The sequence below is a fragment of the Triturus cristatus genome, chromosome 10, assembly GCF_964204655.1.
Source record: "Triturus cristatus chromosome 10, aTriCri1.1, whole genome shotgun sequence".
In the NCBI taxonomy this organism is placed as follows: Eukaryota; Metazoa; Chordata; class Amphibia; order Caudata; family Salamandridae; genus Triturus; species Triturus cristatus.
In genome coordinates, this window is record NC_140593.1 from 40,582,781 (window position 1) to 40,609,609 (window position 26,829).

Genomic DNA, 26,829 nt, shown 5'->3' on the forward strand with positions numbered 1-26,829 from the left:
TCGCTTTTTCAAAGGAGATGTTGATGACCTTCCGTAGTTGGGGTGCGATGGCCGCGTCTGCTTTGTTGAATACGTGGTGTGGGCATGGGTCTGACGGAGATCCTGAGTGGATGGAGTTCATGATCTTGCATGTCTCGTCGTCGTTGGTGTTGGCCCAGGAGGTCAGGCGGTTGGCGCTGTTAGTGATCACGGGGGGGGGGGTGGAGTTGTGCATCGTTGGTGCGGTCGTGGTGTTGAAGCTGTCGTGGATGTCAGCGATCTTGCGGTGGAAGAAGATGGCCAGTGAGTCGCACAGTTCTTGTGAGGGCGGGATGTCGTTGGCGCTGGCGTTGGGATTGGAGAGTTCTTTCACGATGCGGAAGAGCTCTTTGCTGTCGTGAGCATTGTTATCCAGGCGGTCTTTGAAGGAGGATCTCTTGGCTAGTCTGATGAGGTGGTGATGTCTGCGAGTGGCGTCCTTGTGGGCTATGTGGTTTTCTGGCATTCGTTTGTGGAGCCATTTCTTCTCCAGCTTACGGCAGGCGCGTTTGGTGGTCAGGAGCTCGTCGGTGAACCAGGTGGCTCTCTTGCTGGCGTGGCTGTTGGATGGTCTCTTGAGTGGGGCGAGGGTGTTGGCGCAGTCGTCGATCCACTGTCTGAGGTTGCGGGCTGTGGCGTCAGGGCAGGTGGGGTAGATAGGTGGGTTCTGGGCGAGGGTGGTGGTCAGCTGGTCTTCGGTGACTTTGTTCCAGCAGCGGCACTGCAGCTGTTGGGTGCGATGGTGCGTGGTTGGTTTTTTGAAGGTGAAGTGGATGCAGCGGTGGTCGGTCCAGTGGGGTTCGGAGGTGTGGTCGAGGCGACGTGGGTGCTTGTGGAGAAAACGGAGTCCAGCGTGTGGCCTGCGGCGTGGGTGGGTGCAGTGACGAGTTGTCTGAGGCCGAGGTTGGCGAGGTTTTCGATCAGAGTGGCGGAGTTGGCGTCGTTGTTGTTCTCGAGGTGGAAATTCAGGTCCCCGAGGAGGATGTAGTCCGTGGGTCGGCGATGGAGTCGCTGAACTGAGCCCGGGGTCCGGGGGGTCTGTAGATGAGTGTTCCTCTGAGGGTGGTGTTGGGGTCGGTATGGATCCGGAAGTGCAGGTGTTCGGCGGTGTTGAGGGTGTCGTCTGCGTGGGTGGTGACCTTGAGGGTGGACTTGTAGACGATGGCTATTCCTCCTCCGCTTCCGTTGGCGCGGTCCCTGTGGGTGATCTTGTAGCCGTCCGGGATGGCTATGGCGATGTTGGGTGCCGAGGAGCGTTCCACCAGGTCTCGGTGAGGAAGGCCACGTCTGGGTCGGAGGTGTCGAGCAGGTCCCAGAGCTCGACGGCGTGTTTGCTTGCGGAGCGGGTGTTGAGCAGGATGCAGCGGAGGTTGTTGGGTCTCGTCCTTGGAGGTTTGGTGGCTCTGTCGCAGGTGAAGCTGCAGGTGCGGCAGGCGAAGTGACTGTGGGCCTGACTGGTAAAGCCTTCTTCTCCAGGGCCAATAATGACTAGTAAAACCTTCTTCTCCAGAGCCAATAATGACTGGTAAACCTTCTTCCTCAGGGCCAATAATGACTGGTAAAGCCTTCTTCTCTGAGGCCAATAATGACTGTCAAAGCCTTCTTCTCCAGGGCCAATAATGACTGGTAAAGCCTTCTTCTCTGAGGCCAATAATGACTGTCAAAGCCTTCTTCTCCAGGGCCAATAATGACTGGTAAAACCTTCTTCTCCAGAGCCAATAATGACTGGTAAACCTTCTTCCCCAGTGCCAATAATGACTGGTAAAGCCTTCTTCTCCAAGGTCAATAATGACTGGTAAACCTTTTTCCCCAGGGCCAATAATGACTGGTAAAGCCTTCTTCTCCAAGGTCAATAATGACTGGTAATACCTTCTTCTCCGAGGCCAATAAGGATTGGTGAAGCCTTCTTCTCCAGGGCCAATAATGACTGGTAAACCTTCTTCTCCAGGGCCAATAATGAGTGATAAAGCCTTTTACTACAGGGCCAATAATGACTGGTAAAGCCTTCTTCTCCAAGGCCAATAACGACTGGTAGATCCTTCTTCTCCAGGGTCAATAATGACTGGTAAAGCCTTCTTTTCCGGGGCCAACAACGACTGGTAAAGCCTTCTTCTCCAGGGCCAATAAGGAGTGGTAAAGCCTTCTTCTCCAGGGCCAATAATAACTGGTAACGCCTTCTTGTCCAATATCCCAATGTCTGTCTTTGCACCTCTCTCCATTACATTTAGAAGACTCTATCCTCAGTGGGCAGAATGTTTAATATCTTTACATCCCTTCTGCCTCAAAGTAAACTGGTTATTAAAGGCCCTCTCCTTCATATAGGCCCTCACCAGAGGCCCCTGCCTACAACTTGAGATGATAACATTTAGAAACCATTACATCCTTGGACAGTCGGCCCAAATGTTACAATACCATTTCAGGCTCAAATGTACCCAGAGGTCTGGTACCTCCCAGTAGGGCACTGACACCTCCCCCTTCCCAGTGAGACAAGTTCTGGCAGCCAGGACTCCTCTCTGACTATTGACACACACTCTGCACTTGTCAACATACACTACACATAGGAGTCGCTCACCAATTTATCACACGAGCCCCTCACCTACTATTATGTTTCATATAGGTACCCTAATATAGAACCGGGTAACATCATACCCCTTCACCTACATTACCTCCCCTACACTACACAGTATTGAGCCTTTTAGGATTGAACCTTTACCTTGTTCTAGTCCTGGGTGCAGAAGGAGAGTTTCCCTGAACAATGTTGTTCTATGAGTTCATCTTTAGACTGACACAGTATGAATAAATATTCATAAGGGTTCTTGGAAACCAGGCTGGGGTTGCACCACCTTCCTCCCCTTATCTACGTACATGGTTCATACCATACGTCATCCTCAAATCCAACAATGGCTAATTCAAGCAACAAGGGACAAAGGAGCCCTAGATACTTACTGTATAAATATAGCGCCTTCCCCTAGTGTTAGTTAGTAGGAACCAAGATTTCCCAGCCGACACACTGACCAGAGACGCTGAGGCTCCTGCATGCAGACGCTCCAGCTGACAGTGGTCTGAACATCCCTAGCGGGGTGTCCAACTCGAGACCAAGCAGGGCTCCTACATTCTCATACTTCAGATAATTGGGTTTGACTAAATCCTAGAGGGATTCTTGGCTTCACACCTACTCACATGCTAGGTACACTTAGGTAGATCTAGATAGGCATTGTAGGAGTACGCGCACTTTTATCCTGCATTTTATATTCATGTATATATTCATGGTTATTGCAAGATGGTAGAACTGTACTAACCTTTTATATTCACTGTACTACTAATCATATATCTCTACTACTGTCTAATGGTTGTCGCAGCTCATATATGTGAGAAGTTGGCCTGGTATATGCTGTCCACTAGTTATAGTGGGCATCCTGTACCAGTCCATACAACCCCTTATTGGTTATAGGTTAAAGACAATCTTTATTGAAAGCTATCCTAGTGGTAGCTATGGAGAGCAGCCTTAAGGCTGAGTCTTGAAGGAATGTAAAGCAGCTTGTTTTACCAGTCTATAATCTCTTGAATGGCTAAATGAAAGACAACCACACCAGGTATATATATAAAATATATGTATTTATTTCTAAACACACCCTCCTAGTCTCTTTATGAGACCAGAGGTCAAAACACATAAGCTACACTTCAAATATGACAGTAATAAGCACAAATACATGTCAAGCCCTAGGGACGAGCCAACCCATATACTAAAATAGTGGTATAAGAACCAAGACTTAACTAGACACAAGGCCTAGAGCCGGTAGAATCGCTGTGACCCCAAGGAACCACCCAAGGTAGTGACAGAGCGGACCCATGGGGGCCGTGTGCAGTGTAAGAACACAGCAGCGAGCTCCTGTTAGCTTCTATGGGGAAAGTCGCGGTTAGATTTTTAAAGATTAGGGACACTTAGAATTGAGTCAGGACCAAACCCTATGGGACTTAGGAAGTTCTAGGGCCAACACCCGCGGGAGCACCAGAGTACTCGTGTTACCTCACCCAGGGAAGCTGGGTGCATAGGTGTCAAATGGTGTCGGGTCGCGTTGTCGATTTCAATGGGAGCTGGCAAAGAAGTGCTGCTGCCGGGAATATGAGAAGTGTCCGAAGAGATCCAAGCCTGAATCAAAGTTGAGAAGAACCTGAAAGCAGAGGGGACAGAGTCTGGGTCACTTACCAGTGACCAGGAAGGTGATAGGCGGATGCCCACCGATGTCGGGTGCTTCAGGTGAAGAAGGTGAAGCTTGACTCTTCAGCCACGAGGACCAGGAGGCGTCGAGGACAACCGGGAGCTGAATTCGAGCTGTACAACGAAGGATGTCGAGTGCTGCAGTGTCGGTGACCGGATTGGACACAACACGCCTTGGCAACAGCAACCCATGCAGAAACGAGAAAGATGCTTTGGTGCAGACCAGCAAGGTCTGTGGGACTCACCACTTGGTTGGGAGTCAGGGCACGTCTGGAGCAACCAGGGAAGCCCAAGGAAAAGCAAAGTTACCCCCTCAGGGACCCACCAGTCAATGGACCAGGGATCCCGAAGAGACCTCGAGACGGAAACACAAAATGGCGGCCCACGGGTCATTCGGGGTGACTAGGACAACAATCTTCGGTGGATCTGCTACTCGAGGTGGGGGCTACAAGTAACCCCAAGCACGACTTCAAGAGACGACGAGAAGTCAATGCACTGGCAAAAGTGCACGGTGACCAGGAGTTCCGGTTCAACGCTACTCACGAGGGCTGCGGGTCTCAGCTTTGCCTCTGAGATGTCTGGAAATCCTCTTCCTGGGCTGCAAATACTTCAGAGTCCGGCGGGAGCTTCGGAAATGCAGACCGGCAAATTGCTTTGTTGGTGCCTGCCAAGCAGGGGAGTCACTCCTTGACCCCAAGGGAGATTTCTTCGGTCCTCTAGTCTTTAGTAGAGCGTTGAAGTTCCAGGATTCAGCTACAGAGTTTCATCCAGGGATATCTAAAGTTCTGGTTACAGAGGTTCCTTACTTATATCTAAGGAAGGGGTTGGACCCACCTATGGGAGAGTTTGGAAAGAGAGGTGGCTACACCCATTTCCTTAGTCCAGTTTCACGCCAGAGCAGGGGCTGGAAGCCCCTGAACCGGTTTGAGCTGGACTATGCACAGGGACACCAAATGTGCCCCCATTGCAGGACTTCAAAGCACTCAGAGAGTGATCCCACCCAGCCCCAATACACATCAGCATGGCTGGGAGGTGGTTACACCTCCCTGTGACAGGAAACCTATTGTCCAGGCCTCCCCTGCCGGAGTATCAGTCAGCAGCAGGAGGCCAGACTTGTGTCTGTGGCTGCAGCATCCATTTTGTGATGCCAGGGCTCTATTAGATTTCTACCGGGTATACCAGTGCTGCCATGTCTCTCCCTCTAGAAGGATGGGATCATACTCCCACATCAGTTACTGGTGTGGGGGTATGATTCCAAGGTGTTTGACACCAAACACAACATGTTTCCATGCAGCCAGTCCAAAGTTAGCATTTACCGTTTGGTTATAATGCACTTAAGAGTATATGGTCAGGCTGCACCACTGATAACCCCGGAGAAGAGATTCCGAAGGCTGCAGAGGGGCTCAGCTCATTCCTGGGCACCCTCTCACATATAACCAAGCACTCTGCCTTCAGGATTGTTAAGGCCTGCCATAGGAGTGACTGATAGGTTTGTATGTGCAGTGATAGGTGAGGTATAGTGAACCTATCCCGCAGTAAGGGGTGCATGCACCTCCTTACCCAGGAAGCAATAGCAGGCCTGTAGTGTCATTTTGGGTGGCTTTCCAGGGGTGGCATAATACATGCTTCAGCCACCGGTAGGTCTCTGGGGTACCTATGCCCTGGGGACATAGTATACCATATACTAGGGACTCACAAGGGTACCTCAGGATCCAATCTGTGGTGTACCTAAAGTACATGCAATCAATTTAGAGAGGAAGCAGCTAGGCTGGGGCCCTGAATAGCAGGGTCCCAGCCAGACTAAAGTCAAAGAACAGTGAAACACCAGCAAAAAGTGGGGGTAAACATGTGAAGCACATCCTACTCTCCTATAATATATTTTACACGAGAATAACAACTGTTCAATAAATCCTTATTGAAACGCTCAGACTGTTTATTCTGTGTATCTCTGAGATAAACTAAGTGAGCACGAGTGACTGATCAAAAAGTAGTACATTGTTTCCCCGAACTTGAGGGATCAGGGTTTTCATGTTCTGAGGTTGCCAGAAACGAATCTCTCCCCTATAAGAGGAGACACTAGTGGCACTGTGAGCTAGCTAAATGTAAACAGACTAACATTTCTCAGTGGGGGTGCACGGAACAATTTTGCCACCAATCCCACAGTTTATGTTATCCAAATGCGCAGGTCCTGCATGGGTACAATCGGAAATACACGACACTGCATCACAAGCCTCTCTCCTGTTTATCACATGAGCCTCTCACCTTTGTATCACAGGAGACTCTCACCTATTTATCACAGGAACTACTCAACTATCACAAGAGCCTCACACCTGTTTATCACAGGAGCCTCTCACCTTTTTATCACAGGAGCCTCTCATTGATTTATCACACAAGCCTCTCATTTATCAAACACACTTCTCACCTCTTTATCACACAAGCTTCTCACCTATTTATCACAGGTGCCACTCATCTATTTATCACACACGCTTCTCACCTATTTATCACAGGTGCCTCTCACCTGTTTATACCAGGTGCCTCTCACCTATTCATCACATGAGCCTCTCTCCTATTCATCTCAGGAGCCTCTCACCTTTGTATCACAGGAGCCTCCCATCTATTTATCATAGGAGCCACTCAAGTATCAAAAGAGCCTCTCACCTATTTATCACAGATGCCTCTCACCTATTTATCACACACCCTTCTCACCTCTTTCTCAGAGGAGGCCCTCGCCTATTTATCACAGACGCTTCTCACCTATGTATCACAGATGCCTCACACCTATTTATCACACATGCTTCTCACCGATATATCACACGAGCCTCTCACCTGTTTATCACAGGAGCCTCTCACCTTTATATCACATGAGCCTCTTATCTATTTATCACAGGAGCCACTCAACTATCACAAGAGCCTCTCACCTATTTATCACACACGCTTCTCACCTATGTATCACAGATGCCTCACACCTATTTATCACACATGCTTCTCACCGATATATCACACGAGCCTCTCACCTGTTTATCATAGGAGCCTCTCACCTTTATATCACATGAGCCTCTCATCTATTTATCACAGGAGCCACTCAACTATCACAAGAGCCTCTCACCTATTTATCACAGATGCCTCTCATCTATTTATCACACACGCTTCTCACCTCTTTATCAGAGGAGGCCTTCACCTATTTATCACAAGAGCCTCTCACCTATTCATCAAAGGAACCTCTCACACCTTTGTATCACAGGAGCCTCTCACCTATTTATCACAGATACCTTTCACCTATTTATCACACACGCTTCTCACCTATTTATCACAGATGTCTCTCACCTATTTATCACACACGCTTCCAGTCTATTTATCACAGGAGCCTTTCACCTGTTTATCAGAGGAGGCCCTCATCTATTTATCACAAGAGCCTCTCATCGATTTATCACATGAACCACCCACCTATTTATCACATAAGCTTCTAATCTATTTATCACAGGAGCCTTTCACCTGTTTATTACAGATGCCTATCACCTATTTATCACACAAGCTTCTAGTCTATTTATCACAGGAGCCTTTCACCTGTTTATCAGAGGAGGCCCTCATCTATTTATCACAAGAGCCTCTCATTGATTTATCACCCGAGCCACCCACCTATTTATCACATAAGCTTCTAATCTATTTATCACAGGAGCCTTTCACCTATTTATTACAGATGCCTCTCACCTATTTATCACAAATGCTTCAAGTCTATTTATCACAGGAGCCTCTCACCTATTCATCAGAGTAGGCCCTCATCTATTTGTCACATGAGCCTTTCATCGATTTATCACACAAGCCTCTCACCTATTTATCACACAAGCCTCTCACCTTTTTATCAGAGGAGCCTCTCACCTATTCATCAAAGGAGCCTCTTGCCTGTTTATCAAAGGAGCCTCTCCCCTTTATATCACACAAGCCTCTCATCTATTTATCCCAGGAGCCTTCTACCTAATTATCAGAGGATCCTCTCACCTGTTTATCACAGAAGCCTCCCACCTATTTTTCACACGAGCCTATCACCTATCCATCATGCAAGCCTCTCACCTGTTCATCACATGAGCCTATCGCCTATGTATCGCACAAGCCTCTCACCTGTTTATCAAACAAGCCTCTCACCTGTTTATCACACAAACCTATCACACAAGCGTCTCACTTGTTTATCATAGGAGCCTCTCACCTATTTATCACATGAGCCTCTCAACTATCACCAATCACACAAGCCTCTCACCTATCACACAAGCCTCTCACCTGTTTATCACACGAGCCTTTTACCTGTTTATCACATGAGCCTCTCATCTGTTTATCACAGGAGCCTCTCACCTATCACACAAGCCTCTCACCTATCACACAAGCCTCTTGCCTGTTTATCACATGGGCCTTTCACCTGTTTATCACACGAGCCTCTCACCTGTTTATCACAGGAGCCCCTCGCCTGTTTATCACACAAGTCTCTCACCTATCACATGAGCCTCTCACTTATCACACTTACCTCTCAAATGTTTATCACATGAGCCTCTCACCTATAACACGAGCATCTCACCTGTTTATCACACGAGCCTCTCACCTAGCACAGGAGCCTCTACCTATCACATGAGCCTCTCACCTGTTTATCACACAAGCCTCTCACCTATCACACGAGCCTCTCACCTATCACACAAGCCTCTCACGTGTTTCTCACACAAGCCTTTCACCTGTTTATCGTACAAGCCTCTCACCTGTTTATCACAGGAGCCCCTCACCTGTTTATCACACAAGCCTCTCACCTATCACACGAGCCTCTCACTTATCACACAACCCTCTCACCTGTTTATCACACGAGCCTCTCGCCTATCACGAGCCTCTCTCCTATCACACGAGCCTCTCACCTGTTTATCACACAAGCCTCTCACCTATCACATGAGCCTCTCACTTATCACACGAGCCTCTCACCTGTTTATCACACGAGCCTCTCACCTATCACACGAGCCTCTTACCTGTTTATCACACGAGCCTCTCACCTGTTTATCACACAAGCCTCTCACCTATCACACGAGCCTCTCACCTGTTTATCACACAAGCCTCTCAACTATCACACGAGCCTCTCACTTATCACACGAGCCTCTTGCCTATCATGAGCCTCTCTCCTATCACACGAGCCTCTTACCTGTTTATCACACAAGCCTCTCACCTATCACACGAGCCTCTCACTTATCACACAACCCTCTCACCTGTTTATCACACGAGCCTCTCGCCTATCACGAGCCTCTCTCCTATCACACGAGCCTCTCACCTGTTTATCACACAAGCCTCTCACCTATCACATGAGCCTCTCACTTATCACACGAGCCTCTCACCTGTTTATCACACAAGCCTCTCACCTATCACACGAGCCTCTTACCTGTTTATCACACGAGCCTCTCACCTGTTTATCACACAAGCCTCTCACCTATCACACGAGCCTCTCACCTGTTTATCACACAAGCCTCTCAACTATCACATGAGCCTCTCACTTATCACACGAGCCTCTTGCCTATCATGAGCCTCTCTCCTATCACACGAGCCTCTCACCTGTTTATCATACAAGCCTCTCACCTATCACACGAGCCTCTCACCTATCACACGAGCCTCTCACCTGTTTATCACACGAGCCTCTCACCTATCACACGAGCCTCTCACCTGTTTATCACACAAGCCTCTCACCTATCACACGAGCCTCTCACTTATCACACGAGCCTCTCGCCTGTTTATCACACGAGACTCTCGCCTATCACGAGCCTCTCTCCTATCACACGAGCCTCTCACCTGTTTATCATACAAGTCTCTCACCTGTTTATCACACAAGCCTCTCACCTATCACACGAGCCTTTCACTTATCACACGAGCCTCTCACCTATCACACGAGACTCTCACCTGTTTATCACACAAGCCTCTCACCTATCACACGAGACTCTCACCTGTTTATCAAATGAGACTCTCACCTGTTTATCACACGAGCCTCTCACCTGTTTATCATACAAGCCTCTCACCTGTTTATCACACAAGCCTCTCACCTATCACACGAGCCTTTCACTTATCACACGAGCCTCTCACCTATCACACGAGACTCTCACCTGTTTATCACACAAGCCTCTCACCTATCACACGAGACTCTCACCTGTTTATCACATGAGACTCTCACCTGTTTATCACACAAGCCTCTCAACTATCACACGAGCCTCTCACTTATCACACGAGCCTCTTGCCTATCATGAGCCTCTCTCCTATCACACGAGCCTCTCACCTGTTTATCATACAAGCCTCTCACCTATCACACGAGCCTCTCACCTATCACACGAGCCTCTCACCTGTTTATCACACAAGCCTCTCACCTATCACACGAGCCTCTCACCTGTTTATCACACAAGCCTCTCACCTATCACACAAGCCTCTCACTTATCACACGGGCCTCTCGCCTGTTTATCACACGAGACTCTCGCCTATCACGAGCCTCTCACCTATCACACGAGCCTCTCACCTGTTTATCATACAAGCCTCTCACCTGTTTATCACACAAGCCTCTCACCTATCACACGAGCCTTTCACTTATCACACGAGCCTCTCACCTATCACATGAGACTCTCACCTGTTTATCACACGAGCCTCTCACCTATCACACGAGACTCTCACCTGTTTATCACACGAGACTCTCACCTGTTTATCACACGAGACTCTCACCTGTTTATCACACGAGACTCTCGCCTATCACACGAGCCTCTCTCTCACCTGTTTATCACAACAGCTTCTCACCTAAAAAGAACTCCACAAGATACATGAAAAGATAGGGAAGAGGCTCGGTCATTGCAATCTCATTTCAGAGGTGGGGGCGGAGCTCTGCGACATCTCAAGGTGGGTGAAACAGAAGAAACTTTACCTGGTGGTCCAGAGGAGGTCTTGGCGCACTTCGAGGCGCTTGCACGCTTTCTTTCATGGAAAGTGATCTGGACGAGGACGCAGTATAAGGTGTTGCTCCTCAGGGTGCGGTTGATGGTGTAGGGGGTCCTTCCACTGCACGAAGGCTGCAGGTCCTGGGGCAGGAAGAAGAGAGAGTCCATCATCACAGAGGAATCGGGACAGGCAGGCTGCCTGTTGGGCAGGAAGTCTTTGCTCTACCCATGTCTCACCCTACCTGCAAGGTGGGTGGAGGGGTAGGGGGGCCCACATTTACCTGTTAGACACCTCACAATAGCGGGCCACGCACTTAGCACACTGACATCTCAAATTAATGCCATGTCCCGATGCCTCAGTCGTAGGAACTGGGTAGCAGGGCAGGAGTGGGACAGGATGGAGCCGGGTAGCAGGGCAGGAGTAAGACAGGACGGAACCGAGTAGCGGGGCGGATGTGGAACAGGTGGAAGTGGGTAGCAGGGCAAGAGTGGGACAGGTGGAAGTGGGTAGCAGGGCAAGAGTCGAACAGGTGGAAGTGGGTAGCAGGACAAGAGTCGAACAGGTGGAAGTGGGTAGCAGGGCAAGAGTCGAACAGGTGGAAGTGGGTAGCTGGGCAAGAGTGGAGCAGGTGGAAGTGGGTAGCAGGGCAAGAGTCGAACAGGTGGAAGTGGGTAGCAGGGCAAGAGTGGAACAGGTGGAAGTGGGTAGCAGGGCAAGAGTCAGACAAGTGAAAGTGGGTAGCAGGGCAGGAGTGGAGCAGGTGGAAGTGGGTAGCAGGGCAGGAGTGGAGCAGGTGGAAGTGGGTAGCAGGGCAGGAGTGGAACAGGTGGAAGTGGGTAGCAGGGCAGGAGTGGAGCAGGTGGAAGTGGGTAGCAGGGCAGGAGTGGGACGGGTGGTAGTTGGTAGCAGGGCAGGAGTGGGACAGGTGAAAGTGGGTAGCAGGGCAGGAGTGGGACAGGTGAAAGTGGGTAGCAGGGCAGGAGTGGGACAGGTAGAAGTGGGTAGCTGGGCAAGAGTGGAGCAGGTGGTAGATGGTAGCAGGGCAGGAGTGGGACAGGTGAAACTGGGTAGCAGGGCAGGAGTGGGACAGGTGGAAGTGGGTAGCAGGGCAGGAGTGGGACGGGTGGAAGTGGGTAGCAGGGCAGGAGTGGGACAGGTGAAAGTGGGTAGCAGGGCAGGAGTGGGACAGGATGGGACCAGATAGGCGGCAGGCGCAGTGATAAAGTAGGGATGCGTCAGGGGCTGAAGCGCCCCCCTCAGTCCTAGAGCACAGGCAGTCATGCAGAGGACACGTCACGCGGCAGCCATGTTAGCCTCTCTCTTCAGGGCAGGAGCGGGGCAGCTCTCTAGGGCAGCAGAGTGAAGAAAGGAACAAGGGCGGGGCACACGCCAAGTATTTTTAACACATCTCCCTTTTTATTAGGTCTCGCCTGACCCAGCGCATGCGCTGGTCTGGCGAGACTTATTGAGAGGGCTCCAAAAAATGCTACCAGGCCAGCCTAGAGCTACAGTGCATGTGCACGGGCGCGCGGGTCGCGCTTTACCGCGATTTCTGATGTTCTCCCTGAGGCTTCAATAGATTGCAGCAGTTAAAACAAGCATTGGCATAGCCAATAGGTCTTGCTTTTGGGACCTTATAAGTGTTTAGTTATGCAACTGTTGCATGGCTAAACACTTATAAGGTCCCAAAGGCGAGACCTATTGGCTATGCCAATGCTTGTCTTTTTAGCAAGCTTTAGCCTAGAAATGCTGCTCAGAGCGCTAGATCACCAGACATGCGGCACCTAACCAGCGACGGCTGCTCTGGTTGAACAGTGGACTCGCTTGTCCATCGCCCTCTCCCCTCAACCACCCAGTAACTAGCAGCATTCCCCTCTCAACTATCCAGTAACTAGCAGCTTTCCCCTCTCAACTATCCAGTAACTAGCAGCTTTCCCCTCTCTATCACCCAGTAACTAGCAGCTTTCCCCTCTCAACCACCCAGTAACTAGCAGCTTTCCCCTCTCAACTATCCAGTAACTAGCAGCTTTCCCCTCTCAACCACTCAGTAACTAGCAGCTTTCCTTCTCCATTCTTGGGCAGAGATGGGACATCTGGACAAACACAGGCGCAGTAAGGCTCGGGTAGAAAGTTATAGAAACTTTCAAGAAGAAATAAAGGAATGTAGTGGTGAACAGACGACCTATCCTTGTCACACCTGCCCCACCATGATCCCACCTCCGCCGTGTGTAGTGTCAGACCGCGGAATGTAGTGGTGAACGGACGGCCTATCCTTATCACACCTGCCTCACCATGATCCCACCTCCCACGTGACGTACTGTCAGACTGCGGAATGTAGTGTGAACAGACGGCCTATCCTTGTCACACCTACCTCAATATGATCCTAACTCCGTCGTGTTGTAGTGTCAGACTGCGGAATGTAGTGGTGAATGGACGGCCTATCCTTGTCACACCTGCCTCACCATGATCCCACCTCCGCCGTGTGTAGTGTCAGACTGCGGAATGTAGTGGTGAACGGACGGCCTATCCTTGTCACACCTGCCCCACCATGATCCCACCTCCCACGTGACGTACTGTCAGACTGCGGAATGTAGTGGTGAACAGACGGCCTATCCTTGTCACACCTACCTCAATATGATCCTAACTCCGTCGTGTTGTAGTGTCAGTCTGCGGAATGTAGTGGTGAACGGACGGCCTATCCTTGTCACACCTGCCTCACCATGATCCTACCTCCGCCGTGTTGTAGTGTCAGACCGCGGAATGTAGTGGTGAATGGACGGGCTATCCTTGTCACTCCTGCCTCACCATGATCCCACCTCCGTCGTGTTGTAGTGTCAGTCTGCGGAAAGTAGTGGTGAACGGACGGCCTATCCTTGTCACACCTGCCTCACCATGATCCTACCTCCGCCGTGTTGTAGTGTCAGTCTGCGGAATGTAGTGGTGAACGGACGGCCTATCCTTGTCACACCTGCCTCACCATGATCCTACCTCCGCCGTGTTGTAGTATCAGACCGCGGAATGTATTGGTGAATGGACGGGCTATCCTTGTCACTCCTGCACCACTATGATCCTACCTCCGCCGTGTTGTAGTGTCAGACCGTGGACTGTAGTGGTGAACGGACGGCCTATCCTTGTCACACCTGCCCACCATGATCCCACCTCCCACGTGACGTACTGTCAGACTGCGGAATGTAGTGGTGAACAGACGGCCTATCCTTGTCACACCTACCTCAATATGATCCTAACTCCGTCATGTTGTAGTGTCAGTCTGCGGAATGTAGTGGTGAACGGACGGCCTATCCTTGTCACACCTGCCTCACCATGATCCTACCTCCGCCGTGTTGTAGTGTCAGACCGCGGAATGTAGTGGTGAATGGACGGGCTATCCTTGTCACTCCTGCCTCACCATGATCCCACCTCCGTCGTGTTGTAGTGTCAGTCTGCAGAATGTAGTGGTGAACGGACGGCCTATCCTTGTCACACCTGCCTCACCATGATCCTACCTCCGCCGTGTTGTAGTGTCAGTCTGCGGAATGTAGTGGTGAACGGACGGCCTATCCTTGTCACACCTGCCTCACCATGATCCTACCTCCGCCGTGTTGTAGTGTCAGACCGCGGAATGTATTGGTGAATGGACGGGTTATCCTTGTCACTCCTGCACCACTATGATCCTACCTCCGCCGTGTTGTAGTGTCAGACCGCGGACTGTAGTGGTGAACGGACGGCCTATCCTTGTCACACCTGCCCCACCATGATCCTACCTCCGCCGTGTCGTAGTGTCAGACTGCGGAATGTAGTGGTGAACGGACGGCCTATCCTTGTCACACCTGCCCCACCATGATCCCACCTCCCACGTGACATAGTGTCAGACTGCGGAATGTAGTGGTGAATGGACGGCCTATGCTTGTCACACCTGCCTCACCATGATCCTACCTCCGCCGTGTTGTAGTGTCAGACTGCGGAATGTAGTGGTGAATGGACGGCCTATCCTTGTCACACCTGCCTCACCATGATCCTACCTCCGTCGTGTTGTAGTGTCAGACTGCGGAATGTAGTGGTGAATGGACGGCCTATCCTTGTCACACCTGCCCCACCATGATCCTACCTGCGCCGCGTTGTAGTGTCAGACTGCGGAATGTAGTGGTGAATGGACGGCCTATCCTTGTCACACCTACCTCAATATGATCCTAACTCCGTCGTGTTGTAGTGTCAGACTGCGGAATGTAGTGGTGAATGGACGGCCTATCCTTGTCACACCTGCCTCACCATGATCCCACCTCCGTCGTGTTGTAGTGTCAGTCTGCGGAATGTAGTGGTGAACGGACGGCCTATCCTTGTCACACCTGCCTCACCATGATCCTACCTCCGCCGTGTTGTAGTGTCAGTCTGCGGAATGCAGTGGTGAACGGACGGCCTTTCCTTGTCACACCTGCCTCACCATGATCCTACCTCCGCCGTGTTGTAGTGTCAGACCGCGGAATGTAGTGGTGAATGGACGGGCTATCCTTGTCACTCCTGCACCACTATGATCCTACCTCCGCCGTGTTGTAGTGTCAGACCGCGGACTGTAGTGGTGAACGGACGGCCTATCCTTGTCACACCTGCCCCACCATGATCCTACCTCCTCCGTGTCGTAGTGTCAGACTGCGGAATGTAGTGGTGAACGGACGGCCTATCCTTGTCACACCTGCCCCACCATGATCCCACCTCCCACGTGACATAGTGTCAGACTGCGGAATGTAGTGGTGAATGGACGGCCTATGCTTGTCACACCTGCCTCACCATGATCCTACCTCCGCCGTGTTGTAGTGTCAGACTGCGGAATGTAGTGGTGAATGGACGGCCTATCCTTGTCACACCTGCCTCACCATGATCCTACCTCCGTCGTGTTGCAGTGTCAGACTGCGGAATGTAGTGGTGAATGGACGGCCTATCCTTGTCACACCTGCCCCACCATGATCCTACCTGCGCCGCGTTGTAGTGTCAGACTGCGGAATGTAGTGGTGAATGGACGGCCTATCCTTGTCACACCTGCCCCACCATGATCCTACCTGCGCCGCGTTGTAGTGTCAGACTGCGGAATGTAGTGGTGAATGGACGGCCTATCCTTGTCACACCTGCCTCACCATGATCCCACCTCCGTCGTGTTGTAGTGTCAGACTGCGGAATGTAGTGGTGAATGGACGGCCTATCCTTGTCACATATGCCCCACCATGATCCTACCTGCGCCGTGTTGTAGTGTCAGTCTGCGGAATGTAGTGGTGAACGGACGGCCTATCCTTGTCACACCTGCCTCACCTTGATCCTACCTCTGCCATGTTGTAGTGTCAGACCGCGGAATGTAGTGGTGAATGGACGGGCTATCCTTGTCACTCCTGCACCACTATGATCCTACCTCTGCCGTGTTGTAGTGTCAGACCGCGGACTGTAGTGGTGAACGGATGGCCTATCCTTGTCACACCTGCCCCACCATGATCCTACCTCCGCCGTGCCTTAGTGTCAGACTGCGGAATGTAGTGGTGAACGGACAGCCTATTCTTGTCACACCTGCCCCACCATGATCCTACCTCCGTCGTGTTGTAGTGTCAGACCGCGGAATGTAGTGGTGAAAGGATGGGCTATCCTTGTCACACCTGCCCCACCATGATCCCACCTCCCACGTGACGTAGTGTCTGACTGCGGAATGTAGTGGTTAATGGACGGCCTATGCTTGTCACACCTGCCTCACCATGATCCTACCTCCGCCGTGTTGTAGTGTCAGACTGCGGAATGTAGTGGTGAATGGACGGCCTATCCTTGTCACATCTGCCCCACCATTATCCCACCTCTGTCGTGTTGTAGTGTCAGACTGCGGAATGTAGTGGTGAACGGACGGCCTATCCTTGTCACACCTGCACCACTATGATCCGACCTCCCACGTGACGTACTGTCAGACCGCGGAATGTAGTGGTGAACGGACGGCCTGTCCTTGTCACACCTGCACCACTATGATCCTACCTCCCACGTGATGTAGTGTCAGACTGCGGAATGTAGTGGTGAATGGACGGGCTATCCTTGTCACACCTGCCCCACCATGATGCTACCTCTCGTAGTGTCAGACCGCGGAATGTAGTGGTGAATGGACGGCCTATCCTTGTCACACCTGCCCCACTATGATCCCACCTCCCACGTGACGTAGTGTCAGACTGCGGAATGTCTCTCCCAGGACGTAGCTCGGAGCTCAAGCCCCTGGTACAAGTGTAGCTGTGTATACACAAGTGTTCAGCTGGAACCCCTGCCAGACATGCCCCCTGTGCCAGGGCCGGCTCTGGTGGGGGGGATTTTCCCGGTGCCACCGCACCGGGTGCTGGCTTCCTGGGGGCGCCATTTTTGCATGTTTATTTTGATTTTAAAGCAGCTGCTGCAGCGTTTCTTTCCTCTGGCAGTTGCCAGGCCTCCCAAAAATGTCATGATAACTCGTGTGATTAATTGTCTTCCTGGACAGAGATCATAGTTTTGTATAGTTGAGGTTTTGACTTATGTGAAGTTAGTGCAGAGGGTCAATGTGCCTGCTGCAAAGAACGTGTACCAAGTGGAGAGTGCATATAATGTAAACAGATCAGCAGGTTACTGCTTTTAAAAGAGACATCCTTCTGTTACTTGCAATTTAGAACTTAAAGTCCTAATATTCAAGAGTGAGCTATTAACTTTCCCCATAGAGCTGCAGACACAAGCCACGGTATACATTAGAACATCGATTAATGTTGCAAAAAGGGTTATTTTGGCTAGAAATCGATTCTTATTATTAAAGAAAATTCCAAACTATGCTGTTTCTTTTTGGACTCTGAGTTTGTGCTTCTCCACACCAAGCACTCTTAAACTATACTGCCTACCAGTATGGATGACATGTGACTCCTACACTTTTAGTCCTTTGGCTTATGTTACATTTCCTATACACTGATTTACACAGGTATGATTGATTGTCTCTGTGTAATGTGTGTGTGTGATGCAAAGTGCTCGGACACCCCACACTGGTATGAGTGGCGCTATAGAACTAATTCAATGCATCTAAGAGGGTGTGGTTATGGAGACTTGGTCACTGTAAAGGGTGCTAGCGAGAGAATCCGTGGTGGAGGTGGTCACTGCGCCAACAAACATTATCACACAGGGCGCCACCAGCGCTAAAGCCGGCCCTGCCCTGTGCTATGAGACAAACCACGTGCTTCGAGGCACATGTCCTCAATAACCTGGCCCAGAACCTGGTGAATCTGTCAGCGCCATTCCAATGTGTCACCTTGTAGTTGTGTCAGGTTACACTTAACTCTACAGTCACTGACGCAGTGCACGGTGCTCTGAATACAGTTGTATAACATAGCGCTAATTGTGTCTAAACAACCGCTATGTGCTGCTGGGCAAGAACCTCGCCTCAAACTCGAAATAACATAGCTTGGAATTAAACCAGAATGGTTTTTGCTGTGGGGCACGGCTTAGGACCCCCACTCTCCTAGTGGGGGCCCCCAGAACACAGCAGTGTGAGACCGTGGCGTCGTGATGCCTCAGTTATCACTATTTCTCGATGCCCCTCCCCCCACAAACTCACATGATCCACTTGTCGGGCTCCTTCATATATGGTGATGTTGCACTTCATGTTTCGTAGCACCTCGTGCACCCTCTGGGGGGCGCCCTTCGCATTCTGAAGGGGTGTTAGCCTGGTGCCCACGTCCACCTGCAACTCCTGCCCCTGGGCTCGCAGCGCCATCTCTGGGGGGCCCAGGGTCACTGCAGACAGGGGCGAAATGAAGTAAAGGAATAAGAAAAGATGTCAAGACAATAAGCTAGAGGTAAGTTATAGGTAGAGACAATAAGCTAGAGGTAAGTTATAGGTAAAGACAATAAGCTAGAGGTAAGTTATAGGTAAAGACAATAAGCTAGAGGTAAGTTATAGGTAGAGACAATAAGCTAGAGGTAAGTTATAGGTAGAGACAATAAGCTAGAGGTAAGTTATACGTAGAGACAATAAGCTAGAGGTAAGTTATACGTAGAGACAATAAGCTAGAGGTAAGTTATAGGTAGAGACAATAAGCTATAGGTAAGTTAGAGGTAAGTTATAGGTAGAGACAATAAGCTAGAGGTAAGTTATACGTAGAGACAATAGAAACAATAAACTAGAGGTAAGTTATAGGTAGAGACAATAAGCTAGAGGTAAGTTATAGGTAGAGACAATAGAAACAATAAGCTAGAGGTAAGTTATAGGTAAAGACAATAAGCTAGAAGTAAGCTATAGGTAGAGACAATAAGTTAGAAATTTAAAAAAATGAAGAGAGAAAAGATTAAACAAAAATATCAGCTGGAACGGATGTAATCTAAACTATTTGAGCATCCCGGCAGACTTTACCAGATTAGTGCGGTGCACCTTCTGGGAACTCCGCCTCATTTTAAAGATACATGTGTTTTCTTACCCAATTCCCTACCTCCCCCCCGCCCCCACCCCAAAAAAAAACAGGGCGCCTGCCTGACACCACGCTGTGCGGCCTACCTGTATTTGGAGTTTCATATTAAAATCGAGACACAAAGCCCAGACTTCTGTTACACCCACACCCACGCCCTTCGCGCGAGTTCGAAGTCAGACTGACGTCAGTGACCCCCTCTCAGAGAGGTTTCATTCAGGAGATTTTGGCGAAGTACGCCAAAGTGAAAGGGCAGGAATGGAACGTTTTTGAGCCATATGGTGCATTCCTAGTGGCGGCTGGTAGGGAACAGTAGGGGCACTGGGAAGAGCTAGAAAAGAAAAAATAAAGAAAAGCTACCTGCCGGTCGCGTCACCAGCCGCCACCTCTCCTCTCACATGAAGCACCCGGGCTCCTATGATCCCTAAGCCAATGAGAACGCTACAATGTAGCGTTGTGATTGGCTCCCCTAAGTAAATCACAACACTGCATTGCAGCTTTGTGATTGGTCTGAGCGCTGTGGCTCGGCGCTCGGATAGGCACAGGGAGCCTGTGCAATGAAGCCTGATGGGGAACATGCAAAGCGAAATGAATGCTTGGCCGTCCCAAGTCGGCCGGTCGAACATTCATGCACACTCTGCGTGTGCCACCACTCCTCCCCCTGGCCCCTGATCAGGCCAGCCCCGCCCCTCCCCACACCCAGAAATCGAAAGATAAAATCCTAATAACGTTTTGTTATTGCCATTTCATTTTTCCTCTGCACCGCCCTTAAAGCAGGGGTGCGACACTCCTCCGCCTAAGCGGAGCAGCCACCCCTGTGCATTCCTGTCCTTTCTCCTTGTGCTTGCGGCATTTCGGCAGCCTACCGTCAACGTATGCACCCTTGCACCATGGCGCAAGGGTGCCTCCATTGCATGCAGGGTTACTTTTGTGCAGGAAAGGGCACCTTCCTGCACAGGAACTATCCTAAGAGGCGGTTTCCTCTTTCCATGTGTGTTGCAGAAAGCAGAGCACATGGAAAGAGTTAAAAACGAGCAGAAGTAAAGTCATTTCTCATTACACCTCATCGTAGGAGGCGTAAGGATTTAGCGCTCCCCCAGCTTTCATGATTTTGTAAATCTGGGGCAGCATTAGATTCCATGGGTCTTCTGTGAATAAACTCATCTCACCGCCCATCGAACACGTCCTGGGCGCACAGTAAGGCAGCGCAGCGATTTGCGCTGCGTCGCCTTACTCATGATTTATGAGGACAGTAAAAAGCCACGCGGGGTGGCTTTGCGTAGCTTCATAAATCAAAACTACAGACACTTACACTTTGTTCGCCGCAATATTTAATCCAGTGAGTATAATGAAAAATATTGAAAACAGCAAGTCCCTGAGTGCGAAAGTGTTGTTTGGCAAGAACCAGGGCTGACTGATAGTGTCATACAGCAGCGTTCCTCTTCGTATCTTAACCCCTTGCCTGCTCATGACGGAACCACTCCGTCATGAGCCACGGGCGCCGTGTGCTCATGACGGAGTGGTTCCGTCATGCTGCGGCCGTTGGCGGCCGCTCTGCCCACGCGGCACTGATTCCCCGCCTGTGCGGGCGAACAATGCAAGTGGGCGGAGTTGTGACGGAACCACTCCGTAATGAGCACAGCGCGCCCGTGGCTCATGACGGAGTGGTTCCGTCACGAGCATGGCGGCACCGTGCTGACCCCGAACCCCCCCAGCAACGCAGCGGAATTCGTGCCGCGGCGAAGGGGTTAAGAAGCAGATATCAGCCAGAAATTGTTAAAGCAACACACCTATATCGACTATCAGCCCTGGGATTTACGAACTGCAGTAGCTGAAGTAATCGAAAGCCCACCTCACACAGACATATTCATTAGGTCGAGCCTATGCAGCGTGCACATGTGATCCCATGTAGCAGAAGGCTCCTCAGACTGTTAGTTTACTGCCCAGTAAGTCAGCCCTTTGCATGAGCAGAGGCACTGGGCTTAGTGTACTGTTTGGGGAGGGGAGAGCCTGTGTTGCTGGGCTTTTGTCCTCACCCTCGTGTTGGTTCTACCCTTCCTGTCCCGGCCCTCCCTGCACACACACACATCCCCTCCTGCTAGTCGCTACTTTACACAGGCATCATTCTGTAATTTTAATGGCAGTCGTGCACTATGGGGCATATCTACAAGGCGGTGATAGAAAATTATGACCGCTTTTACGGCCGTTTTCGGCCGAAAAGCGGTGATAATTTTATCGCTATATCAGCAAGGTCACGCTATCGCGTGAAACCTTGCCTTAGCGCCTGAATTCCTAACGCCCATCTTTGCATCTCTAAGTGGGCGTTCCTCCCCAGGATAACGGGAGAAATGTCGCTAAGCGACATTTCTCCTATTATCAAGCCGCATGCAAAGCAGCATAGCGACAAGAAAAGTTACTATAACCTCTGTTATCGCTACTTTCCTTACGCCTGCTTTGAAACTGACTTAGCCATGATATCCTATGGAAGGTGGATATCATGGCTAAGTTTGTGAGGCCCTATCAGCAAGCTAACGCCAAAGTTCGTGAGATTATCGCTGGGTTTCCAGCGATAATCTCACGTTAGGCAGTTAGCGCTAGGATTTTTATCGCTTTTGAGATAAGCGTTGCTAATAGCACGTTATCTCAGCGATAAAAATCCACGCTAGCCGGTTGTGGCAGGTCCTTGCTTTGGGGTGTCTTGTTTGGGAGATTTTGGGTTAAAAGAGTAGCCTGTGCGGAAAGAACATGGGTGTCCTCTGCGGTAATATGCAGGGTGCTCCTGTCCTGACGTGATATATATGTAGCAACACTGAATAGTAGAACGTTGCGAAAAAGACAGAGATAGAGACGCTTGTAAACATACGATCGTGAGCATGGTTTGTAGTATGTATGTTTTACAGTAGAAGGCGGGGTTTTATTTTCACGTATGTTGAACAGAGGGGTGCACTAATTGTGTTGCAATGTTGTTGGTGTGCTTTACCATGGAGTCGAGAAAAAATGAGTGAGAGACTTATTTCTGTATGCTCATCTGGGAGTGAATGACTGTGTCTGAAGAGGTCCTCTATTAGGGAGCAGCCAGGTCCTTACTGCCATCATGGTTCACAGATGGTCTTGAGTGCAATATGCAGCTACGTGAAACCTCAGGATAGGGAGCTTCGCACAAGATGTTCAGTTGGGGTTATGGTGCAACGCTGGCGGCTGATACGGTGTTGGTGGCACAGATCTCGAAACAGCTTCATGGAGGGAAACTGTTTTCAGAGTATTAAGAAGGGCAAGGCTGATGCTATCATCAAGTGCTATCGTTGTTGCGTAACGGCCAGAGCTACAGACTTTGAAGGTGGAGAACCAGGTTCGAGTCTCGGCGTCGGCTCAGCATCCTGTGATTCTAGGCAAATCACTTAATCTCCCGATGCCTAATAAAAAAGAATCTGTCCTTCCGTAATGTAACTGCTGCTCAGGTAAAGCATTCCAATGCCCTCCGGTCGAATTTGCGCGATACAAAACTGACAAAAAAAGCATTTTCAATGCAATCGGTCTCGCATTAGTGAGAGTTTGAGCTATTGGCATTCTGTATCTTATCTGTTGACTTTTAAGACATAAATAAAAGGCATTGTCATTTACAATGCCAATAGCTTAAACTCTTGCACATGCGAGACCTATTGCATTGCAAATGCTTGTTATACTTAAGCATGGCCAAAACCATTTGAAAAGGCAATAGGACCCAAAGGCCAGACCTAGCGCTGTCCCAATGTTTGTTAAGCTTGCTGACTGGTTCCCTTATTGTGAATATATGAAAAATGATGTGTTTGAACAGAATCATCACTTCTGTGCTCAGCAAATGTGATAGTCCCTTACAAGTCCTCACAAACAAAACCCATTAACAAAGATAAGAAGTAAATGATGCCAATAAGATGCTTAAGCAATCTATGGTCCATACGATTCGGATCAGTTGGACTTAACACTGTGGAGTTTTCATATTTTTCGTGCGTCTATCTGACTTACAAATACGCATCCTCTTTGAGGTAGACATTAGGCTTCAGCGACGTTAATTATTGTGATATTAGAAGGATCCATGTCTTGTGGCATTAATTCATAGGATCCAGTGTCAAAGATCAAATGATTTTTTTTTTTTACCGCCGTGCTCTTCTGAAGGAAGGATCGCACCTGAGGAATGGGTGATCCCAGCTGCCTGGCTTCAAGATGGCGGCTCCTTGGGACGGAGACGTGGCTAGGGAGCCGGCTCACCGCTCTACTGCCGTTAAGAGCTGCCTTCCCAAGCGGCTGCTCCCCTAAAAGAGGGCCTCTCAATGACTCTCAATTGAAGGTACCGTTTTCATTTCCTACCTTCAAGAGCCCAATATTATTGGCGGGGCGATCTACCCTTCAACACTGCCTGACCCTAAAATGGCGACCGTGCTAGTAGCGCTCGCTCATTACCAGTTCTTTGTCATTTGTCCCCATGTCTAGGGGAGTTAACGCTTTACCTCATTCGTACCAGATCCATAACTCTTCGCTTGCCAGCTGCCCATTTGTTATCTGGGTGCAATAACGAGCATCATCATTGACTCTGATCTCCTGCATATAAGATGGCGCCCGCCTAGGGGAAACCTGACATTCCGCCTCATTTGTGACTGTACACTCAGCATCCACGCACTTCTGACCCGATAATGCAGAAGCCTGCTAAACACCTCCCAATCGCATTGATGGTTTGCTCTGGAGTACAGGTACTACCGACGGAGGCATGGAACACGTTGCTGCACTGGACCCCCCTCCCCACCCCATTGCAGAGATGACCTAACGTGGCGCCTTAATTTTGACACTGGACTTAATGACTATGTGACCCCATCTAAGTTATGGGCTCATTTACTCTTACTTCCTGAGCCCCCACGAGGTATTGCTCTCCCACTGCCGATCTGCCAGAACTGCTCCACTTCCCAGCCCTCTGTTTCCACACACCCACGCAATACACCATTATCCCTAAAGTTACCACCATGGTGTGTGCCCTTTACCAAAGCACTCTTTTCTCCCCTTGTTGGGGAGGGATCCAGCATTTATTCCCTGGAGTCTCAGAGTCCCCCCTGAGAGAGTCCACAGCGTCAAGGGAGCCACACACATCGGTGGTGTAGAAATGGCGCCCCTTGCCAGAGCACTCCGTCTCCCCTTGTGGGGAAGGATCCAGTATTTATGCCCTGGAGTCTCAGAGACCCCTCTGAGAGAGTCAACATTGTAAAGGAAGAACACACACAGCGGAGAAGTGGTTTGTCACCATTTGCACTGGGATCACAGCACTCCGGATGTTGGACACTGTTTTTCCTTGTCTCCCGGTTGTGTCTCCTTCACCCCCCACCTCTTTCCCTCTTTCATTCTTTGTCACCTCCCCTGCTCCCATCATCTCTCATTGCCTGCTTTTTCCCGATGTATATGTTTTTAACACATGTAACTACGCTCCAGCAACTTGTAACTATGTTCTGAAACTGTAACTTGTAACTATGTAACTGGTAACTATGCTCTGAAACAATGCTCGTCCTCATGTAAAGTGCTCTGATACCTCCGGGTCTAGCCAGCGCTATATAAAACTTTTCAAATAAACAAATAAAAAAAAATGTCACTTCCTGTGATGTCATTGAAGTCCAGTACTTTGTGATGTCACTCCCACCACCCCTGGCATTCTGGTGAATCGACATTCAGTGCATGCGGGGACCGGGGATGGGAAGGGAGTAGAACGAGAATGTGTCTGACAAGGTAGTGAAGAAAGGGATTGTGTTTTTTCCTTTCCCTATGCTCATCCACCGAGGTATCATCGTAGCTTAAACCCAACTCTCCTTCTTCTCCATTTCTTCTCTCATCACATTTTCTTCCTTCCATTCTCCTCATCCTCATTTGTTCTACCTTTTTGTCATGCTTCCTTCCTCCACCATTCTCTACCCTCCACATGTACCCAATCCTTCTCTATTTCACCTCTTACCATCCCATCCCCAATTCTTCACCACTGCCCCTTACTCATTCCTTCGGCTTCTTACCATCATGGTAGGGGTTCAGCTCATTGGACATGGTCCAGTTTGAGGTGGAGTCACCATGGAGAGTTCGAACCCTGGCCCTGTAGAGGTGGTGAAGTTCTTGAAAGTATGAGGACAGGTCACACGTCCAGGAGATATTCGTTTCTTCGCACGTCACGTTCACCTGAGTCCAGTTTAGTGGATCCTCAAAACCACTGAAAAAGAAAAGAGGTGTGAGGAATATGTGAGGGAAGCCACTGAGACTTGTCCCGGAAGTACTCAATGCCATGGAGTTCAGGAAGCACAGGATGACAAGATGGTGGTGCTGCAGCTAAGTGTTTAGTGCTCATGGTCAATATAATCATGAATAAGGCAGTCCCTGCCTATGGTCGATCCTCTCTATCTGGACCGAACCAGTGGGTGGCGGGATAATGCACAGCATGTGAGTCCAAAATGGCCATAAGCCGCAAACCTGTTTGACTCAAAAGGACGTATCCTTTACTGATCCAAGATAGGGAATGCAAAACCCAAATAGGACAGAATAGAGCAGGGAGCAAGAGGCAAAAGAGGAAAGTGGGGAGTATTCAGATGGTCAGTGGAGTCAAAAAGACAGGGGAGGAGTGACAAAAGAAAGACTAGTAGAAGGGATGGGTTAAAGCGGGATGAGTCATGGAGGGATGGACTTAAGGGGGTGGGTCAAGAAGGGATGAATCAAGAAGGGGTGGATCAAGGAGAGTTGGTTCAGGGATGGGTGGGTCAAGAGGGGCTGGGCGGAGGAGGGATTGGGATAGGTGGGGCAATGAAGGGATGACTCAAGAAGGGGTAGATCAAGGAGAGTTGGGTCAGGGATGGGTGGGTCAAGAGGGGCTGGGCCGAGGAGAGATTGGGATTGGTAGGGCAATGAAGGATGGGTCAAGAGGGGCTGGGCCGAGGAGGGATTGGGATAGGTGGACAATGAAAGATGGGTCAAGGAGGGATGGTTCAATGAGGGATGGCTCAAGGAAGGGTGGGTCAAGGAGGGGTGGGTCAAGGAGGGGTGGGAATGGTGAGGCATCAAAGGATGGGTCAAGGAGGGGTGGGTCAAGAGGGGTTGGGTCAAGTAGTGATGGGTCACGGAGGGATGGGTCACAGAGGGATGGGCTAAAGGGTGATGGGTCAATACGGGATGAATGAAAGAGATTTGGGTCAAGAAGGGGTGGGTCAAGGAGAGATTTGGATGGGTGGGGCAATGAAGGATGGGTCA

The 26,829-nt window shown here is 50.0% G+C and overlaps 1 protein-coding gene across 3 annotated transcripts in view; it reads right to left on the reverse strand.

The window, feature by feature from the left end:
- The window catches only part of LOC146788781 (uncharacterized), a 125,161-nt gene that overhangs the window by 34,176 nt on the left and 64,156 nt on the right, over positions 1–26,829 (reverse strand). For all 3 annotated transcript variants that reach the window (XM_085630337.1, XM_085630338.1, XM_085630336.1), the window contains exons 4-6: positions 25,611–25,801; positions 18,744–18,922; positions 11,151–11,304 (exon numbers count right to left, since the gene is read on the reverse strand). In XM_085630337.1, coding sequence (XP_085486463.1) covers positions 11,151–11,304; positions 18,744–18,922; positions 25,611–25,801 — 524 coding nt within the window. The remainder of the gene's footprint in view (positions 1–11,150; positions 11,305–18,743; positions 18,923–25,610; positions 25,802–26,829) is intronic.